At 54.1% G+C, this 21,706-nt stretch overlaps 1 protein-coding gene across 5 annotated transcripts in view; it reads left to right on the top strand.

The window, feature by feature from the left end:
- The window catches only part of FLOT2 (flotillin 2), a 10,533-nt gene extending 2,299 nt beyond the window's left edge, over nt 1-8,234 (top strand). Inside the window, exons 2-11 of one of the 5 annotated variants that reach the window (XM_077749624.1) lie at nt 1,020-1,220; nt 3,426-3,516; nt 4,501-4,624; nt 5,018-5,136; nt 5,254-5,367; nt 5,469-5,588; nt 5,673-5,887; nt 6,273-6,456; nt 6,722-6,871; nt 6,950-8,234. In XM_077749624.1, coding sequence (XP_077605750.1) covers nt 1,201-1,220; nt 3,426-3,516; nt 4,501-4,624; nt 5,018-5,136; nt 5,254-5,367; nt 5,469-5,588; nt 5,673-5,887; nt 6,273-6,456; nt 6,722-6,871; nt 6,950-6,988 — 1,176 coding nt within the window. In that variant the 5' untranslated portion in view covers nt 1,020-1,200 and the 3' untranslated portion in view covers nt 6,989-8,234. Of the gene's footprint in view, nt 1-861; nt 953-1,019; nt 1,221-3,425; nt 3,517-4,500; nt 4,625-5,017; nt 5,137-5,253; nt 5,368-5,468; nt 5,589-5,672; nt 5,888-6,272; nt 6,457-6,721; nt 6,872-6,949 lie in introns of those variants that run through there. The other 4 variants (XM_077749626.1, XM_077749628.1, XM_077749625.1 and 1 more) reach the window with 4 other exon arrangements.
- The last annotated feature ends 13,472 nt before the right edge of the window (nt 8,235-21,706 follow it).

Raw genomic sequence — 21,706 nt, forward strand, 5'->3', positions numbered from 1 at the left:
TCCTTCAGCTTCAGCTGCTGTCCGCCCTTCCTCTGGCTGAAGGAAACTGTCTACACGGTCCGCAGTCCCGCTTCTGTCCGGCCTGCCACCCTGCGCCCACTTGCACACACGTGCCGCACCAGGGAGCCCAGCTAGGGAGGTCCAGACAGCTTCCAGGCGCTTCATTTTCTTTGCCATGACTCTCTTCGCCTGTGCCCAACTTCGGAGATCCCAAAGTGAATTACCTGTCACCTCCCGGTTATCCCTGTGAATATTCTGGGAGGGAAGCACTTTCTCCTCCAGCCTTCCTTGACACCCAGCCCCGCCAAATCAGAAAATCCAAGGTTTTCTTTGGGCTTTTCCGGCCCCAAATTGCCTTCTTATAACATATAGCACAAACCCAAGCAGGATTCGGTGCTGGCTGTGGCTCTCTAGTCCCCAGAGTGGCCTCTCCCGTCCAATTTTGGAAACACAGGTTTGCCTGCGTTTGGAAGGTAGAGCTGAGGCTAAATGTCCCGGGCCCTCCCGCCAGGAGTCTGCCAGGACCTTCCTGGGAAAGCAAGGGTGGGGGGCAACCCAGGTGCCCTGTGCACAGGCCTCCTGACCTCAGGTCGTAGGCTTTCCCCCAGCCCAGCAGCTCCTCCTTAGAGCGGTGTGGGGGCTAGAGAAGAGACCCAGAGGCCTCAGGCCAGCAGGGGCCTTCCTCTGGCCCCCCTACAACCCTAGGCCGAGCTGGCAGTAGAGGGCTGAGTACTAAGAGCAGCCCCGCCCTGCCCCAAGCAGCCAGCATCGTTGCTTGTCTGGTAACCACTGTGTGTGTTTGCTGTGTCCCCTCCTACCCCTTCCTGCCCCTGCCTCCCCCTCCCCCCGGCTGCTCCTCAGACTGTCTCTGGAGGTTATGACCATCCTGTGTCGCTGTGAGAATATTGAGACGTCGGAGGGGGTCCCGCTATTCGTAACAGGGGTTGCACAGGTAATAACGCACCTGCTTCCTCCTCTGTGTCTAACCTTCTCTCTTCCTGCCCTGTGGGGCCTGGCAGGCAGGAGCCGGACGGACTCCCCTCCGAGAGTGTGCCTCCCTCCCCTCCGCTCCCACCTGTGCTGCTGTGGGTGCCAGGATGGACCCCCTAGAGCCCCCCAGCTCTCTTGCCCTCACCGACTGGGGCTGCTAGTGGGGAAAGAGCAAGGGATTCTGGAAGCTTTGCCCAAGTCTGCTAGTGGATGTCCTTGGATGCCAAGGGGTAAGTTGAGGCAGGATACACAGGCCCCTGTGTGCCAGAGCTCGGCTGTCTGGACAGGAAGGGTTCAGTCCCGACCACTCCGGGTGCTGCGGAGCCCTTTGCTAGTCCCCCCGTCTGTGCTGACACGCCAGTGTCAAGTGAGCCCTCTTTCTCGCAGGGCCAGAAAAGGGGTCCCATGAGTAGTTCTGTTCATCAAGCTCCTTGGCCACCTCCGACCTCCTTGACAGACCTTAGCAAAACGAGCCTTGGCCATTCCCTGCTCCTAATTTTTGTTGAGAAGCCTTTGAGCAAATCTCTTGTCACTAGGTTTTAGTTTCCCTATGTGTGAATAGGGGAATCATGTTTTCTGTATGTTCCGTAGGGATATCGGAAAGGCAAATAAAACAACATGAGGGCTCTTTGGGATTTTTGAAAAAGAAGTGCTGGAGAAACCTAAGCTTTATTATGAATCCAGTCTCACTGTGTGTGTGTGTGTGTGTGTGTGTGTGTGCACGCACGCGTGTGTGGGTTTTTTTTAAGCTCATTTATTATTTATAAAAATTCTTTTACGTTGATTTTTGAGAGAGAGAGAAGAGAGAGAGAGTGTGAGCGAGGAAGGGGCAGAGAGAGGGAGACACAGAATCCAAAGCAGCTCCAGGCTCCGAACTGTCAGCACAGAGGCCGACGCGGGGCCAAACCCACTGACCTTGAGATCATGACCTGAGCCAAAGTCGGACACTCAACTGACTGAGCCACCCAGGCGCCCTATGTTCATTTATTTATTTTGAGAGAGAGAGCAAGCAGAGGAGGGGCAGAGAGAGGGGGGAAAAGAGAATCCCAAGCAGGCTCCACGCTGTCAGCACAGAGCCTGACTCAGGGCTGGGTCCCACCAACCGTGAGATCATGACCTGAGCTGAAATCCAAGAGCTGAACCCCCAACCAACGGAGCCCCTCAGGAGCGCCCCCAGTCTTGCTTTGAAAAGCAAGTGGCCCAATGCCTCGCTCTCCACTGCCATGCAGCTGTAGCCAGTGAAACCCATTCCCGAGCCAGGGTGTTTAGGGACTCCCCGTGCTCTCTGCGACATGCAGGTGCTCGTCCTCGTTGCTGCACTCGGCAGCGCTCTGTTGATCCTTCCCAGCTGCAGGCACTGCGGTGAACACCAGAAAGCCCCCACCCCCCCAGAGCCTGCATGCCGGGCGCCCTACTGGAAGGGCCCCAGACATCATCTTACCGATCCCATTACCTTGCCTGAAATTGCCCTTCAGGCATCTCAGGCGTCTCAAGCAAAACCCTACACCACATCTCCCTTCCTTGCCCAGCCTGCTGGCTCTGTTGGGGAAGGAGACCGTCCCCACCTTGTCCACTCCTTGTAGCCGTGCACCAGCAGGCTTCGGCGCAGAGGCCTGAGAGACTCAGAGCACCTCGTGTGGAACCAGTAGGGTCCCAGCCTCCCTCGACACCCTTGGCTAAAGAAACGCTGCTCCCCCTGCACACTGCTACCGACTTGAGGCAACTGCCGATACCTGCGTCCCTTTTAAGCTTGGTGATGTGTGCCCTGGAGATTGTCTGGGCCAGGAAGCCCTCTTGTGACCTCAGCCCTGGTTCCCCACTTGAGCCACCTGGGCCCAACCCCGAGGGTAGGCTTCAAGTCCAGCCTTTTGCCAGGTGAAGGGACCGGGCAGGACTCACCTGGCCAGGCGCAGACGCAGGGTCACCTGTCTCCGGCCAGCAGCGGGCATACTCCTAGCACGCCAGGCTACTAGGCAGGGCTCTCTAGGCAGTCTCCGGGGGCGCCCCGGGGACAGGTGAAGGCCCCTGGGAGGTGTTCCTATCACCCACCCAGCCCAGCCCGGGGCACCAGCACTTACGTGTTTTCCCCAGGACGCACACACACAGCTCCACGTGGACCCTCCCCACTGGCCCAGACCACCCACAGCCACAGCTCTACTCCGTTTCCCTACTCTGCAAGCCAGGCTCATGTGAGCAGAGGACGTGTGCCGTGGGCAGGACACTTACACCGCTTCCCCGGAGCCACTGCACCCACGCTGCTCTGCCTTCCCACCCATCTCCCCACAGACCCCTGACTGCGACCCCTAGAGCACCCTTCCCACCCTCTTCAGCAGGACCCCGGCCCATCCCAGGCGGAGCAGTGAGGTATTGGACTCGCCCCTCGCCCCAGGCCCTGGGCTCCCAGACCCATGCCCCTGTTTTGCATTTCTTGGCAGGATTTCCCTAGAGATTATGACGTTGCAGCCCCGCTGCGAGGACGTAGAGACGGCCGAGGGGGTAGCTTTAACTGTGACGGGTGTCGCCCAGGTATAGTAACTCAGCAGCCCCACGCATGTCCGTTGAGCTGCCTCGTCCCTGTGCCGGGGTTTGGGGGGAGGAGAGGACAGCAGCCAGGGGCAGTCTCTCTCCCTGGTGCCCCTTCCCCCGTCCACCTTCCAAGAGAGGGTCGTCGCCACCGGAACATGCTCACTCGGCCCTTGGCCACTCAGTAGGACTAACAGACACCCCTTCTCTCCTCAGCGGGCCTGCGAGGGACAGAGCCACGCTGAGGGCTCCTACTCACTAACCCCACCCCATTTTTTGCAGGTGTTGGAAGCACCACCCCCCCAGAATCCAGGCCTTCCCTGTTCCCAGGGGCGGGGGCTAAAGGGACCAGAGAGGGGAGGCCACGTGCGGCACAGGAGCTCTGTCAGGGCTGCTCTCTGTTCCCAGTGCGGGGTCGGGTGAGGGGCTTCCTGCTCTGGTCCAGCTCTCAACCTCACATGGCAGCAAGGTGCAGCCATGGTACAGCCATGTTACAGGCCTCTGGCGAGTGGGTGCTTGGCTTCGTACCTCGCGTATGAGAGGCAGGTGGATACCCACCCCCCGCAGCCTCACCCTGGACCTGTCTCCTGCCCTGTCCAGGCTCTCTTCCCTCGTCTGTGTATCTGTGTCCCTATCGCTCATTTTCCTTTCTGCCCTCTCCGCCCCTCAGCCTGCAGGTCTCCCACCCGTGGGGAGGCTGCATGGGAGGAGTTGGCTAACGAGGGAATTGTGAGTGGGCTGCGGGGTGGGGAGACGAGCCCAGATGCCCGGCAGAGAGGCCGTGTCGGGCCCGAGGCCGCCAGTGGTAAGGATTCCACGTGTGCTCTCCTCGCCAGAGGCCTCAGACCCTCTCCCCGCCTGGGCCCTAGGCCTCCAGGGCTGAAAAAGGAGGGGCGGGGCACAGCCACCATCCTCCATGTCTGTGGGTTTGGGGCCTCCGTCTGCCCCCCTCCAGCCTGGTTCAGGTGCCTCTGTAACTACTGGCAGGTGAAGATCATGACGGAGAAGGAGCTCCTGGCAGTGGCCTGCGAGCAGTTCCTGGGCAAGAACGTGCAGGACATCAAGAACGTCGTCCTGCAGACCCTGGAGGGTCACCTGCGCTCCATCCTCGGTGCGGCCCTGCCCCTCCCGGGGACCCCTCTGTGCCTTCCAGGAGCCCCGCGGGCTCTTCCAGACCAGGGCCCGGGAGGGGCGGGGGTTGGCACAGGGAGCTCTGTCAGTCCCACCAAGGTTTCCCTTCCCAACTTGAGGTGACTTGAGGGAAAGGGGAGGGGAGGGGCTGCCAGTCTGGTCAGGCTCCTGGGGTTGCTTGTGACCCTTTTCCTCATCAAGCCTGGACCGTGCAAGAGGAGGCTCAGTGTTACAGGCTGTGAAGAGGAACCCCAGGAGGCCCGAGCCCAGACTGCACTACTCGGGCATACACTCCCACTGCACTTGCACGCCGCCTCCCCTCTGCAGTGGGCTGGGCCCCCAGGGAGCCAGCGCATGATCCCTCTGTCCCCAGGGACCCTCACCGTGGAGCAGATTTATCAGGACCGGGACCAGTTTGCCAAGCTGGTGCGGGAGGTGGCTGCCCCTGACGTCGGCCGCATGGGCATCGAGATCCTCAGCTTCACCATCAAGGTGCAGTGAGCTGGGAAGGCTGCAGCCCCCGGTAGCCCCCCTGGAGGGGGTGCTGGCAAGAGGGACACCTTTGTACCCAGGACTCTTCTCAAGGATGACCCCCCCCTTTCCTCCCAGGACGTGTATGACAAAGTGGACTATCTCAGCTCCTTGGGCAAGACACAGACCGCTGTGGTACAGAGAGATGCCGACATTGGGGTGGCTGAGGCCGAGCGAGATGCAGGCATCCGGGTACGTGGGCTTTCCTTCCTGCCCCCAGGGCCAGGGATCTTAGGGGTGGTGGGGCCGTGGTAGGCTGGGGGACCCTCAGCAGCTGCCCCTCCTGCTGCCAGGAAGCAGAGTGCAAGAAGGAGATGCTGGATGTGAAGTTCATGGCAGACACCAAGATTGCCGACTCCAAGCGAGCCTTCGAGCTGCAAAAGTCAGCTTTCAGTGAGGAGGTCAACATCAAGGTGAGGAGCCGTGGGGCATCCCGGGTTGGGGCTCGGGGCCACGACCTGGCAGCCAGCCTCTGACTGCCCATCTTCCCATCACAGACAGCTGAGGCCCAGCTGGCCTATGAGCTGCAGGGGGCCCGTGAGCAGCAGAAGATCCGGCAGGAAGAGATCGAGATCGAGATTGTACAGCGCAAGAAGCAGATCGCAGTGGAGGCGCAAGAGATCCTGCGCACAGACAAGGAGCTCATCGCCACAGTGCGCCGCCCGGCCGAGGCAGAGGCCCACCGCATACAGCAGATCGCCGAGGGTGAAAAGTGAGCACCCCCGGCTGAGGGGGGACTGGTCAGGCTCCTCTCCCGGCCACCTCCCCAGCCCCAGTGTGGAAGCCGCTCCTCCCTGAGCCTGCCGGCCGAGGAAGGGGTGCGCCGCCTTCCCAGTGAGATTGCCATTGGGAAGGCTGAACTGGATAAAGGAGACCCGAGGGCCCTGTATGGTACTTGGCACGGCGGGCATCCCGGCTGGTCTCCTCTCCCGTTTGCATCTGACACTGGTGGCCTCTCCCAGAGGCACCTCCCTTCCTGGGTCCCCGACCCCTGACACCCGTCAGAGCAGAGGGTTTGAGGGTTTGCTGGCCCCCAGGCAAGGCCGGAGGGGCCCCTGGCACTCCGCACTGATCCCGCCCGGCCTGAACTCCTGCAGGGTGAAGCAGGTCCTCTTAGCACAGGCCGAGGCTGAGAAGATCCGCAAAATCGGGGAGGCAGAGGCAGCAGTCATCGAGGCGATGGGCAAGGCCGAGGCTGAGAGGATGAAGCTCAAGGCCGAGGCCTACCAGAAATACGGGGACGCAGCCAAGATGGCCTTGGTGCTGGAGGCCCTGCCCCAGGTGAGGCCTTCGCCCCGGGCGGGTCCGGCAGGCCTTGTCAGGGACACAGCCACAGGGTGGCAGGACGCATTACATGGGGGAGTAACTCAGCGGGGGGCAGGAACCCTACAACAGCCACGGGCCCATCCCTGGCCCACTGCCTCTCACCGGCCGACCGGCCGTGGCTTGCAAACAAGAGCAGAGGGTTTGGGCCAGAAAGGAAGGGAGGTGCGGGAGGACGGAGTCGGATCACCAACCGAGCCCTCCTCCCACATGCCCCGCCTAGATTGCTGCCAAAATCGCTGCCCCGCTGACCAAAGTCGATGAGATCGTGGTCCTCAGCGGGGACAACAGCAAGGTGACATCGGAAGTAAACCGACTGCTGGCCGAGCTGCCAGCCTCTGTGCACGCCCTCACAGGCGTGGACCTCTCCAAGGTGGGTGCCCGGCCGCCTGCGGGTGGGACAGTCACGAGCCCCAGAGCCAAGGCCTCACGGCGTCTCCCTCCCTCGCAGGTACCACTGATCAAGAAGGCCACCGGTGCGCAGGTGTGAGGCTCCCGAAGGCCTGCACCCGTTAGCAGCCGCCCGCCTCTCCCTCCAGCACCCGTTCAACTACCACAGCGACAACGGGAACATTACTGACTCTGGTGCCTTATTTTGTAGGGACCAGAAGTGCTGCGTGTTCAGGCCTTCTGTGGCTGTCTTCCCTTCTGTCCTGTCTCCGGCCGTCTCCCTCCTCTTCTCCTCTTCCCCACGCCTTCACTTTCACTGCCACATTCATCTGGTTGGTCTCTTCCACCCACATCTCCCTGTATGTCTCTTCCTTTGTCTGTCTTTTTCCGTCCCTCTCTGCTCCCACCCTCTACACACATCATGTAGTTTAAGCTGAAGACGTTTATTATAATCACTGTCTGTCTGTGGGGGGTAGTGGCCCTGCTGCTCCTCAGAATCCTGGTGCCTTGAAGTTCTCTGTGCATCTGTCCATCCTTCCCATGGCCCTTGCCAAAACTCGGCCTGGGTGCGGAGGGTCTGGGTAGGATGGCCCCCTTCCCCTCTCCTGGCCTGGTCTTCCCAGCCCTAAACCCGACCCCAGGAAGTCCCCAGCTCCACCTGCTCCGGACCCCTCGGCCTAGCCAGGCGCTGCCCTCTACTTCAGCCTCCCCCAGCCCCAGGCCTGCTCTCATCCCTTAACCTCTCTCTCCCTACCCAGGGGCAGAGGCAAGGCCTCCTGTCTACAGCAGCTCCCTCAGTTTACTACTGCCTTAGGAGGCCCCTGCTTGTGCTCAGGGAAGTCCCCTTCATGGACATGTCCCTACTAGGTGGAGTGGGGCTTGGTCCCAACTCTGCTAAGCTCTTCTGGGATCAGGGTTTAGCCCCGTTGGGGACTAGAAGGTGTGTAGACCGTCTTCCTGCTAGGGCTGCTCTGTGCTGGTTATCGGGCCAGGCCCTTCCAGTGGGCGGGGCTGTGCCAGGCCTGCCCGGAGCTGAGTGCTGTGGACTGGCCAGACCCCATATCCCTCGTGCCGTCTTTCCTTCTGGCCAGAGTGGTAGGGCTCCAGCCGTGGGGAAGCAGCCCGGTCCTCTGTCTCCTTGCTGTAGTGGAGACAGAGGAGCCCGGGGCCCAAGCACCCTGGCAGGGGGCTGTGGGTGACAGCGGTCCCAGTGTCCCACTTCTGGCTCTGCCCCAGCCTGTGTAGCTGTTCCTGCATGTGGATGCCGCATGTCTGGTCCGGGGCTTGGATGCTGCACTGCCCCATTGCCTGTCCCTTCTGGTAAAATAAAAGATCTGTTATGCCTATGCCCTTATTGTGTCTTCTGTGAGAGTAGAGGCTAGGAAGCAAGAACTCCCCAGGTCCGCTCCCCATAACACCCATTCAGCCTCACAGCTACGCCATGTCTGTTCTTCCCCATGGTAGCCACTGGAGGGCATCAGCGCACTGACCCTGTCCCCGGTAGCTTCCTGGGGCAGGGTGGCCGTTGGCCCAGGTGCTGCAACCAGATCTGAGCCTCGGGAGCCCTGGCTCCGTTGCCTGCAGAAGATGGAAGGGGCTGCCACGTTCACTGCGCCTCACTCAGTCCTGGAGCCCATTTCTCAGGCTTAAGAACATGAACTCTGGAATCAGACTGCTTGGGTTTAAATTTTAGCTCTGTTGTTACCACCTGTGTAATCTTGAGCAACTCTTCATCTCTCTGGCCGTTAGAATTCTTTTTTTCGTGTGTGTGTGTGTGTTTTCCTTTTAATTTATTCTGAGAGAGAGTTTGAATATCAGCAAGGAACGGGCAGACAGAGAGAATCCCAAGCAGGCTCTGTGCTGTCAGCATGGAGGTCATGCTGTGAGGTCATGACTGTGAGGTCATGACCTGAGCCAAAATCAAGAGTCAAACGCTTCACTGAGTCACCTAGGCACCCCGACACCGACACATGTTTTATGACAAAAGTGGCAATGCAGAGCTGTGAGAAAGGGCAGTCTTTTCAATAAAAGATACCAGATATCTGTGGGGAGGGGGGGGAAGAAGTGGCTCTTGATCCTGAACCTCCCATTGTACACAAAATCCGTTCCAGATGGATTGTAGATCTAAATGTGTAAAGCAAAATAATAAACATGTAGAAAATAACAATATCTCTATGACTTTAGGATAAGCAAACTTTTTTTCAAATGTATGTTTATTTTGGGTGGGGGAAGGGAGAAAGAGAACACAGGCGGGTGAGGGCTACAGAGAGAGAGACACAGAATCTGAAGCAGGCTCCAGGCTGTGAGCTATTAGTGCAGAGCCTGACGCAGGGCTTGAACTCATGAACTGTGAGATGACCTTGAACTCATGACCTGATCATAACCAACTGAGCCATCCGGTTGCCCCTACAAGCATTTTTTTTTAATGTTTTATTTATTTCTAGGAGAGAGAGAGTGTGAGCAGGGGAGGGTCAGAGAGAGAGGGAGTCACAGACTGAAACAGGCTCCAGGCTCTGAGCTGGCAGTCAGCACAGAGCCCGATGCCGGGCTCGAACCCACAAACCGCGAGATCATGACCTAAGCGAAAGTCAGACACTTAACCGACTAAGGCACCCAGGCACCCTGCCCCTACAAGCATTTTTAAACGAATACAAAAATCAATAACTATAAAAGAAAAAGTTAACTATTAGAGAAAAGATTAATAAACTGGAACATTAAAATTATCTGTTTATCAGGGCATCTGGCTGGCTCAGTCAGTGGAATATGCAACTCTTGATCTTGGGGTCATGATAAGTTCGAGCCCCATGTTGGGGGCAGAGTGTTTTTTATTTTTTTTATTTTTTATTTTTAAAAGAGCATGAGTGAGGGGTAGAGAAAGAGGAAGACAGAGGATCCCAAGCAGGCTCTGAACTGATGCGGGCTCGAACTCACGAACCGTGAGATCATGACCTGAGCCGAAGTCAGACACTTAACCAGCTGAGCCACCCAGGCACCCTAGAGTTTACTTTTAAAAAAATAAATAGGGCTGCCTGGGTGGCTCAGATGGCTAAGCTTCCGATTTCAACTCAGGTAATGACCTCACAGCTCCTGAGTTGGAGCCCCACATCGGGCTCTGTGCTACATGTGCTGACAGCTCAGAACTTGGAGTCTACTTTACATTGTCTTCCTCTCTGTCCCTCCCCTGCTCATTCTCTCTCTCTCCCTCTCTCTCTCTCTCTCTCTCCTCCCCTTTCAAAAATCAACATATAAAATGGGATGCTGGTAATTAAAAATGTTTTCTCTTTTTCTTTAATTCATTAATTCTCATTCCTGGGTGAAAGGGAGAACGTTTAAAGATGGATGATCAGAGGTGCCTGGCTGGCTCTGTCGATTGAGCGTCCAACTTCAGCTCAGGTCATGATCTCGCGGTTTGTGAGTTCAAGCCCCGCCTCGGGCTCTGTGCTGACAGCTTAGAGCCTGGAACCTGCTTCAGATTCTGTGTCTCCCTCTCTCTCCGCCCCTCCCCTGCTTGTGCTCTGTCTCTCTTTCTCAAAAATAAATAATAAACATTTTTTTAAAAAGGAAAAGAGAAAAGTGGATATTCAGCTCATAGGAGCCCTGCTGGCAAAGCATATCTTTTGATGCAACTATTCTAGTCTCAACAGAAATATACATACATGGCCATACAAGAATATCAATACCAGTATTATGAATAATGGCCCTTAAATTCAAATAGCTCAAATGTTTAAAAATGATAGAATGGATAAAGTGCGATATATTCATGACTTTGGATGACATACAGTAACAGAAATGAAATACTGACACATGCAGGGGCGCCTGGCAGGCTCAGTCCGTTGAGCATCTGACTTCGGCTCATGTCATGATCTCACAGTTGATGGGTTCAAGCCCCACGTCGGGCTCTGTGCTGACAGCTCGGAACCTGGAGCCTGCCTCAGGTTGTGTGTCTCCCTCTCTCTCTGCCCCTGCTCTGCTCAGGCTCTGTCTCTCAAAAATAAATTAAAATGTTAAAAATTTTTTAAAAAATTGACACCTGCAACAATGTGAATGAATCTCCCGAACAAAATAATGAGCCAAAGAAGCCAGACAAAAGAATACATAGTGTATCATCCCGTCATATAAAGTCCAAAAAAGCAGGCAGAGCTAATCTATGGCATTAGAAGTTGGCATGGAAGTCCCTCTTGGACAGGAAAAGGGGAATGACTGAGAGGGGACACGAGAAGCTCTAGGGAATATTCTGGTAATGTGCGGTTTCTTGCCCTAGGCGATTGTTACATGGGTGTGTTCACTTTGTGACAATTCTCTTACAAGTTGTACATGGTTTGAATACATGTTGTCTTTCAACAAAAAGTTAATTTTAAAAAACCTCCTATATGGGGCACCTGGGTGGCTCAGTTGGTTAAGTGTCTGACTTGGGCTCAGGTCATGATCTTATGGTTTGTGGGTTCGAGCCCCGCATTGGGCTCTGTGCTGACAGCCAGCTTAGAGCCTGGAAACTGCTTCAGATTCTGTGTCTCCCTCTCTCTCTGACCTTCCCCTGCTCACGCTGTTTCTCTCTCTCAGAAATAAATAAAACATTAAAAAAAAAACAACCTCCTATTGGGCACCTGGGTGACTCAGTCAGTTAAGCGTTCAACTTCAACTCAGGTCATGATCTCATGGTTCGTGGGTTTGAGTGCCGCATCCAGCACTGTGCTGACAGCTCGGAGCTTGGAGCCTGTTATGGATTCTGTGTCTCCCTCTCTCTCGGGTCTTTTCCTACTCATGCTCTGTCTTTCTCTCTCAAAAATAAAAATATAAATAAATAATACCTCCTACTACACCACCACCCAGCAATTGCACTATTAGACTTATCCAAGTGATACAGGTGTGCTATTTCAAAGGGGCACATGCACCCCAATGTGTATAGCAGCGCTATAAATAGTGAAAACATGGAAAGAGCCCAAATGTCCATTGTCCATCAAGGATGAATGGATAAAGATGTGGTGTGTGTGTGTGTATATGTGCATGTGTGTATATATATAATATATATGTATATTGCTCCAGTCATATATTCTATATAATGAAGTATTACTCAGCAACAAAAAAAGAATAAAATCTTGCCGTTTGCAACAATATGGATACAACTACAGGGTATTAGGCTAAGCAAAAGTAGTCAGAACGAGAAAGACAAATATGACTTCACTCAATGTGGAAATTAAGATACAAAACAGATGAACATATGGGAAAGGAAGCAAAAAATAGAAAAACAGGGAGGGGGACAAAACATAAGAGACTCTTAAATACAGAGAACAAACTGAGGGTTGTTGGAGGGGCCGTGGGTGGGGGATGGGGTAAATGGTCAAGGGGCAGGAAGACACCTGTTGGGATGAGCACTGGGTGTTACAGGTGATGAATCACTGGAATCTACTCCTGTGATCATTATTGCACTATATGCTAACTTGGATGTAAATTTAAAAATAAATGAATAAATATAAAATATAAAAGATAAGCAATCTCCTCCCCCCTCAAAAAAAAAAAAAGCACCAAAAACTTCCTTGGGCCACCAGGCTGGTTCAGTCCATTAAGCAGCTGACTCTTCATTTCAGCTCAGGTCATGATCTCAGGGTCATGAGATCAAGCCCTGCTTTGGGCATGGAGCCTGCTTAAGATTCTTTCTCTCTCCCTCTACCCACCCCGTCAAACAAAGAAAGAAATTCTGTCTAAATAAATAAATAAATAAATAAATAAATAAATAAATANTGACTTCAGGGTCATGAGTTCGAGCCCCATATTGGCTGTAGAGATTACAAAAGGAGAATAAATAATCTTAAAGCAAAATTCAAAAACACAAAACCACAAAACTCTCTAAGATGTGGGGCCTGTCTGGAAGAATGGAGTTGTTATTTACCGGAATGGGAAGAACAGCGGAAGAAGCAGATTCAAGGTGGGATCAAGGCTGCAATTTGGGACCTGCTATGTCTGGGGTGCCTGTTGTATAGAAACTGGCAAGTAGGAGATTCACTCCACAGTTTATTTTTTTAAACGATTTTTTAATGTTTATTTTTGAGAGAGAGTGTGAGCTGGGTCGGGGGGAACAGAGGACCCAAAGCGGGCTCTGTGTGCACTGACAACAGCGAGCCCCACACGGGGCTCGAACTCACAAACCATGAGATCATGACCTGGGCCGAAGTCAGACGCTCAACTGACTGAGCCACCTGGGCCCCCCTACAGGTTAGTTTAGGGGCGCGGCTGGGCCTGGACATATGGACTGGGGAGTCACCACTGTGTAGATAGTATGTAAAGCCTTGGGGTGAGATGAGATCAGTGAAGGAGTGAGTGTAGACAGCAGAGAGAAGAGGCTCAGGGATTGCACTTGGGGCCATCTGTGGTCGGGATTGTCACAAGGACTAACTGACACAGCTCATGTTAGCGTCAGGCGTGGTACTTGGTTAGCACTTAGAATGTACTACCTGGTATTACTTGCTTATAAAGCCCCCTTCTTGGCATTTCTTTTTCCTTGTTATTTTTTCTTCCTATTTTAATGTTATTTTCCAGCTGGTTACTAAAATGATACATACAATGGTATGTATATATTTTACTTATTTAATCCCTGAGTTAACCCTGTGAAGGGAGTTACTGCCCTCTATTTTATCAAATGAGGAAGGGGGCGCCTGCGTGGCTCAGTCGGTTAAGCGTTCGATTTCGGCTCAGGTCATGATCTCGCGGTTTGTGAGTTCGAGTCCCACGTTGGGCTCTGTGCTGGCCCCTCAGAGCCTGGAACCTGCTTCAGATTCAACGTTTCCCCCTCTCTCTGCCCCTCCCATGCTCAGGCTCTGTCTCTATCTCTCAACAATAAATAAACATTAAAAATTAAAAAAAAAAAAGGAAACCGAAGATCATGGGAGGGAAGGAACTTGCCCAAGTCACACAGTATCTGAGCCAGAAGCAGGACTGGAAGCCAGACTCCCAGACTCCACACTCCTGCTCTTTTCACTCCTTCCTGCTGACCTTCAGGAAAGGAGGCCTGGCTGGCTGCAGTGGGGCCCGGCTAGGAGTTGGTGCTAGCTGGCCCTAGCGTCAGGGACAGTGGCTGGCCTGAGGGGAGGACCAGAGCAGCCTGGGAAACGGTAGTCAGCAAGAAAACAGGCAGAGGCCTTGCTGAGAGGGGATTGAGGGATGCTGGAGAGGAGCAAGGGGCCGGGATGTAGGGGTGGAAGGAGAGGGCTGATGCATCAGCATCTGCACTGAAGCCAGTGGACCCCGAGAGTGGAGCCAGGCCTCCATCCCAGAGCCTGGAACCAGCCTCAGGAAGGGAGAGCAGAAAGCATAGGGCCTTTGGTCTAAGCCCTTCAAGGCCTGCCCAGGCAGTCCCTCCTTACCCCAGGCTGCCACGGAGCCAGGATGGGCAGGAGAGGGCCCAGTATGTAGACCGGGCTCCTGGAGGACACAGGTGATGCTGTTCCCTACAGCCTTGCGCTCATGACTCCAGCGTTGGGAAGTGGCATGGGGGGCACAGGGCCCACCCCCTTCCCTGCTCTTCCTAGTCCCTGGGCCTGAGGGCCGGGCCCAGCACGGAGGGGGTTAAAGGCCCTGGAACCTTTGCCTGGCCGGGGGGGCGGGGGGAATGGGGAACTGTCATGAGGAGCCCTGTCTGGCCCGATAATCCAGACTGCCTATCTCTTGCCCAGCAGCTGTGAGGCAGACAGGTTGTCCTGGCAGGGAGGGAGGGAAGTAAGGGCCTGCCTGATGGCGGGAAGGATTTGAGGAGCGAGAGACACCCACCCAGGCTCCCTGGTGATCCTTTGCCATCCGGTAGCTGCCTTCACGACTGTGCCTGCAGCCTGGAGGTCATGGCCCGAGTCTGGACATGGGGGTTCCCACTGACCCAGAGAATAGGAAGTGGGAGCTGACGAACAGGCTTGGGGAGGCGTTGATTGGAAGGTTTCTATTTCTGACTCGACACGTGCCTGGGCAGGTGTGCAGGGGTGCACTATCGTGTGCATCCGTAAAGGTGCCTGAGTGAGCGCTGGTGACCCCGGGTACAGTGGGGAAAGCCCGCTGCAAAGCCAGAAGAGAAGGAAACTGTTTGGGCCCCTATTATATGCGAGCCAGGCTCTACTTAGAAATGCTCACCTCTCCCACCACGTTTCATCTGCACAAGAACCAGGAAAAGAAGACATTTTGAGCCCATGTATCTGATAAAGAATTCAAGGCTCTGGGAGCAGGGCAAGGGCCCCAGCGCGCCTACCTAGCAGGTAGTGATGGAGTCCAGGGTCTGACAGATCCAGAGCTGCGCTTTCCCCTTTGGGCTCTGAGACCATCCTGGGCAGCTGATCTGGAAGAAAAGCAACAGGTTCTGGTTCAAGCCAGGGATGACGTGTGACTCCAGGGCATGTGAGCTCCCACACAAAGGCCTGGCCCACAAGCTGCAGGAGTCAGAGAGAGAGAGAGAGGATTATTGCTGGGCTGGAGCTGCTGGGAAAGAGGCTTCCTGAGAGGTTGCTCATGAGGGGCCTGGCTGGCGCAGTCAGTAGAGCCATGTGACTCTTGATCCCGGGGTTGTGAGTTCAAGCCCCACACTGGATGTAGAGCTTATTTAAACACTAAAAAAAAAAAAAAAAACCTTTTTAAAAGGGGCGGAGGCTGGATAGGTGGGAGAATCTGAGGAAGGGGAAGCAAGGAGGGAGCCCCTGAATCACACAGGGGCTTCCTACATGTTCTTTCTCTGCACCTTCCCAAGGATCTTGTGAGGTAGGTATTCTCGTCATCCCCATTTTCTTTTACCTTTAATGTTTATTTATTTGGGGGAGAGAGAAAGCGTGTGTGTGTGGGAGAGAGGCAGAGACAGTCAGACAGGCAGAAGATCTGAAGCAGGCTCTGCTCTGACAGCAGAGAGCCTGATGCAGGGCTCAAACTCACGAACCATGAGATCATGACCTGAGCTGAAGTCGGATGCTTAACCGACTGAGTCACACAGGTGTCCCAGTCATCCCCATTTCAGAGACGAGGAGACCAAGACTCAGAAAGATGAAGCAATGTGCTCAGAATGACATTCCTAGTAAATGGCAAAACTCCGGCCTGATTCCATTGCCTTTGAACTCAGAAAGGGCCCACAGACGCACACACACAAATTCCACCTCATTTGTAGCAAGTCTGTGCACAGAGCACGGTGTCTGGAGTCTAGAGCAGCGTTGTAGTCTTGCTTCATTTCCCAATTTACTAACACTCGGGCCTGGGGGGCTCAGTTGCTTAAGTGTCCGACTCTTGATTTTGGCTCAGGTCATGAGCCCAGGGTGGTGGCATGGAGCCCTTCATCCGGCTCTGTGCTTAGCATGGAACCTGCTTAAGATTCTCCCTCCCCCTCTCTCTCTCTCTCTGCCCCTCTCTACTCCCCCACTCTCTAAAATAAAATAATAAAAAATAAAATCTTAAAAAAATTGGGGGTGCCTGGGTGGCTCAGTCAGTTGAGAGTCTGATCTCACGGTTTGTGAGTTCAAGCCCCACATCGAGCTCTCTGCTGTCAGTGCAGAGCCTGCTTCAGATCCTCTGTCTCCCTCTCTCTCTGCCCCTCCCCCACGTTCTCTTTCTCTCTCTCTCTTTCTCTCACTCAAGAAATAAACATTAAAAAATAAATAAAATAGGTTCAGGCGCCTGGGTGGCTCAGTTGGTTAAGCATCCGACTCTTGATTTGGGGTTAGGTCATGATCTCACAGTTCATGAGTTCAAGCCCTGCATTGGGCTCTGAGCGGATGGAGTAAAGCCTGTTTGGGATTCTCTCTCTCCTTCTCTCTCTCTCTTGCCCTGCCCCCACTCATGTTCTCTTTGTCTCTCTCTCTTTCAAAATAAACTTAAGAAAAAAGTAATTTTACTAGCTGAATCTAATGTGTGCTGTGTACCTCTGTGTGTATATGTCTCTGTATATGTGGGCAGTACATACGTGTGCTGCGCACGTGTGTGTCTGTGTATCTGTGGCTTTCTGCTGCTGCCTTCCTGTTCTTCTTAGGGTCATGGGTTCCCAGATACTGAGAGGTAGAGGAAACCTGAGACTTTGGGGGTGATTTTCTCCCCTTCTTTGGGCCTCAGTTTCTTCTCCTACATAAATGGATTATTTGAACCCCATGATTTTGAAGGATTCTTGCAGATCTGACCATTCTTAACTTTGTTATTCACCATATGGTTGAAGGACTTCATCCAAAGAAGGTCAGAATAAGAGTCAAGGGCTTGGGGCTACTGTGGCAGGGACTGGATTTAGACAGAAGACTGACGTCCCAGGCCAGTCCACATTGGCCTCAGGAGAGCCATGGGGCTCCTGATCTCAAGCAAAAGCTCTTAGAATGCAAGGCCGCGTCCAAAGACCTGGATTGTGTCCCCCACCCCCATGCTGGCCCGGGAAGGGGCAGCGTCTCCATGTGACTTGCAGAGAGGAGGCAGGGGGATGGAAGGGCAGCCATCCAGGAGACAGCTCTGGGCGGGAAGTGTCCTCAGGTCCTACTGTGGCCCCTGCAGGCTCCTGATAAGCACAGGCCTCCACCCTGATAGCCCCAAGTCTGCTTATCAGGGTCCCCAGACTACCCCACCCAGGCTCAGACTCTGTCCCAGCCCACACCCTGATGACAGCACCCTCCACCCAGCCAGGGCCACAGCCACAGGATCGCTCTCTTCTACTGCCAGGACCCTGGTTTCTGCCCATGGTCACCTGTGGTTTGGGGACTAAGCAGGGACTAGGCAGAAGCTAGCAATGAGTGGCGTGAATCTTGGCCTTGGTGCATGAAGCCTTATTGGCTGTGGGGTCTTTGAGCGGAGGTGGCGTGGCAGGAGGAGTCGCAGGACAGGAAAGGGGACAAGGAGCAGACATGGCAATAATCTCTCACCTGCAGGGACTGCCTGGCTTTGTAAAGGCCCCTCAGCCATATTCTCAACTCCTCCAGCTTGGCGAGCTCTGTGTTATCACCGAAGGAAGGTCGGAGAAGTGGCACTTTGCCTCTAGCTACACAGCTAGTGAGTGAGACAGAGGAAAGGGGGGAAGGGAATGGACACGACATCGGTTCCGCAGGTGCTAGGTCGGATCCCGGAGTCTGAGATGAGCACTCGCACCATCCTCGTAAGCCCCGTATGAGATAGGTGCGCACCGCTCCCATTTTATACACGTGGAAACTGAAGCTGAGAGCACTCTGTCCAGCGTCAGAGCTGGATGCTGTGGACTTGGGACTGTCACTCAGGGCCTGTTCTTTCTTTTCTTTTTCAAGTTTATTTATTTGAGGGGTGAGGGGACTTCACTGTCAGCGTGGAGTCCAACTTGAGACTCAGACCCATGAACCGTGAGATCATGACCTGAGCTAAAACCAAGAGCCAGATGCTTAACTGACTGAGCCACCCAGGTGCCCCTGGGCCTGTTATTTCTAAACCTGGGCCCTCTTGGGGCACCTGGGTGGCTCAGTTGGTTAAGCATCTGACTTCAGCTCAGGTCATGATCTTGTGGTTCGTGGGTTTGAGCCCAGAGCCCGCTTCAGATTCTGTGTTTCCCTCTCTCTCTCTGACCCTCCCCAACTCGTACTCTATCTCTCTGTCTCTTAAAAATAAATGTTAAAAAACAAACAGACAAACAAAAAATCTGGGCCCTCTCAAGGGCCTCGAGCAGCTTTTAAGATATTCCATGAGGGCCACCTGGCTGGCTCTGTCAGCAGAGCATGTGTGACTTGTGATCTCGGGGTTATAGTTTTGAGCCCCATGCTGGGTGTAGAAATTACTTGAAAATGATAAAATTAAACATAAAAACAGAATGTTCCATGAATGTTGAGATGTTTACCCACCCCTGCTATTGTTCATCACCTGCAGCCTTCAGTGAGCCCCTATGGGGGGAGGGGATATGGGAATTAGCTTCTACGAGTCCCTGGCTGGGGGTGGGGGGGACTGGCCTCATGCTAAGTGCCCTGCTAGCAGCTGTCACCCAGTGCACAGCTCTGGACTGTGGTTTTTGCTGTGGACAGGAGAACACGAAGGGTCTGAGAGGAGACTTGCCTGAGAAGCCAGCTTTGTCTGCCGGCCTCCCTGGGCCAAAGGTGCTCTCCTCCCCCGCATCGCGCTGAGCTTAGCTCCATGTCAGGCACTTGCCATGACAGTTTATTTCTCAGCCACTGCTCTGCGGTGGAGATACGCTGGTGAACATACCAGGCTTTCATGCTTATTTGCTAAAGTGAATAATCACACAAATAAATGAGCCCACAACAGGGAGATTTAACTAGCCGGGGAAGATGTGCCTGCAGAGGTGATACTTGTGGATGAAGAGGGAATAGGAGTTCACTAGACAAGAAAGGAGGGAAGATTGGGCCGAACAGAGGGAAGAGCAGGGAGTCTGGCTGTCTCCATCGGTGGAGCAGTGCGACTCCTGATTTGGGGGCTGTAAGTTTGAGTCCCATGGTGGGTATAGAGATTTCTTTAAGAAAAATAAAATATCGGGGCACCTGGGTGGCTCAGTCAGTTGTGTCTGACTCTTGATCTTGCTTGGCTCAGGTCAACATCTCATGGTTCGTGAGATCGAGCCCCATGTTGGGCTCCACACTGAGAGCATGGGGTCTGCTTGGGATTCTCTTTCTCTCTCTCTCCCTCTCTCTCTTCCCATCCCCCCTCTGAAGACAAATAAACTTAAATCTTTTTTTGAGAGAGACAGCATAAGCGAGGGAGGGGCAGAGGGGGACAGAGAATTGGAAGCAGGGTCTGCACTGAAGTGGGACACTCCACCAACTGAGCTACCTAGGCGCCCCTAAAAAAAAAAATCTTAAAAACAAACAAAAAAGAAAGGGAAGAGCCTGTGCCAACATTCTGGACAGCAGGAAGCAGAACACCTCCAAGGAACTCAAGGGTTTGGTCTCCCCTCCCACACCCCATCCTGGTCTCATCAGCCCCTGTACAGGAGGGGTGTAACTGCATCCCAGCACACAGACCAGACTGTCTAGGATGGGGGACGGGAGGGAGCAGAGAAGCAGATATGTCCCCCAGGATGGGGGTCAAAAATAACAGAGACCCTGCTTGAGGGAAGAGCCTCTACCCAAGTAGTCTCGCCTTCCCCAGAGGCAGAGAACTGAATGCTGCCAGGCTCTCACTGTAAGTGTTTTGAGCTCTAAACAGACCCCTACCCATTCTCTTTCTTTAAAAAAAAAAAAAAAGGGGCGCCTGGGTGACTTAGTCGGTTAAGCGTCCGACTTTCACTTAGGTCATGATCTCGCGGTTCGTGGGTTCGAGCCCCGCATCGGGCTCTGTGCTGACTGCCAGCTCAGAGTCTGGAGCCTGTTTCAGTCTGTGACTCCCTCTCTCTATGACCCTCCCCTGCTCATGCATGCTGTCTCTGTCTCTCTCTCTCCTAGAAATAAAACATTAAAAAAAAAATTTAAAAAAAAGTTTTTTTAAGTTTATTTATTTTGTGAGAGACAAAGTGAGCAGGGGAGGGGCAGAGAGAGCAGATCTGAAGCGGGCTCCGCGATGACAGCAGCGAGAACGTGGGGCTCGAACTCAAGAACATCAAGATCATGACCTGAGCCTCCCAGGTGCCCTGGCCCCTACCCCTTCTTATGCTGCCTCTCAGAAAAGCTTGAAATTCACCTGCCCTCAAATCACCAGCAGACAACCCCCACCCAGGGGAGGTGGACAAGAGGTCTGACTGCCTAGGCCTAGTCTCCTTGGGCTCAGCATAAACACGGGCAGGGGCCCGGGAACTGAAATTTAAGCCAGAGCTTGCCCCGGCAATTTAGAGACCCAGCTGTCAGGACCCTCTCTGCTTTACAGAGGTTCAACTAACATTCCCACCACTGCCACTGCTGCTGCCACTGCCTCGGTCAACAACAGCCTCCACCAGGGAGGGGGTGAGTCTGCTCTTCCTCCGCCCAGGCCCAGCAGATAGATGACCAAGTTCACTGAGGATAGGAGCAAACAGCAGATCCTGACCTTAGCAAGGCCCATAAAAGAGGATATGAGAAAGGGCCTAATAGGGAGAGGGGATAGAGACCCTTGTTCCAAGGGGTCCAGCAGGGAAAGGGTTAAGGGGCGGGGCTCTCTAGAACCCCGGGAAGGTTCCCCACCCAGGGGAGGGGCCAGTGGATTAAAAGGCAAGCAGCTAGAGTGGAGAGGCAAGGGCAGGGCCTCCCTACCTCTAAAGGCCTCCCCAGTCTGCAGTTTCAGCTCCAGGTAAGTGCCTCTTCTGGGCCTGTCTGCTTGTTGGTCTGACCAGACGGAAACTTCTGGCGAATTATATGATCTCTGGCTTGTTTAATTCTGGTGTTGGGTCCCCAAGGAGGTCTCAACAGACCTGAGCTTTACAGGGTTCTCCAGGCCAGTCCCCTTGCCTACCTAACTTGGGCCACCCCTGACCACAGAACCAAGGGGGGGTGCTGCTGGCTCAGGAGCTATGGAGCAGGGAGGGGGGATCTGTGTGTCCAGCACTGCCCTATCCNCCCTGGCTGGGATATCATCATATACTGTAAGTTTGTGATGAGATACTACAGTATAGATGATGTACTAGTCCGGGTATCCCCAGCTCTGGAGCCACACGAGGAAGGCAGGGGATGCCACAAACCCACAGGTCTCGCCGTGCAGCCTATCCCAGCCTGCTGACCGCCAAGACACTTGGGAGTGGCGAGGAAACCGTTACCATTACTGAGTTTAGTAATGGTAACGGTTCTCTTGCTGCACCCAGAAATCGTGCCAAGAAGAGAGCTCAGGACCCTGGAGGAGACCACCGAACGCTGGAAGGGTGGGAGCCTCCAGCTCAGACAATGGGTGGGGGGCGGGAGGGTATGGGTTAAGTTTCCTCTTTCCTATTCTAAAGAAATAAAGATGAGAACCAGCA

This window comes from Crocuta crocuta, unplaced genomic scaffold (genome assembly GCF_008692635.1).
Source record: "Crocuta crocuta isolate KB4526 unplaced genomic scaffold, BGI_CrCroc_1.0 scaffold149, whole genome shotgun sequence".
Lineage (NCBI taxonomy): Eukaryota > Metazoa > Chordata > Mammalia > Carnivora > Hyaenidae > Crocuta > Crocuta crocuta.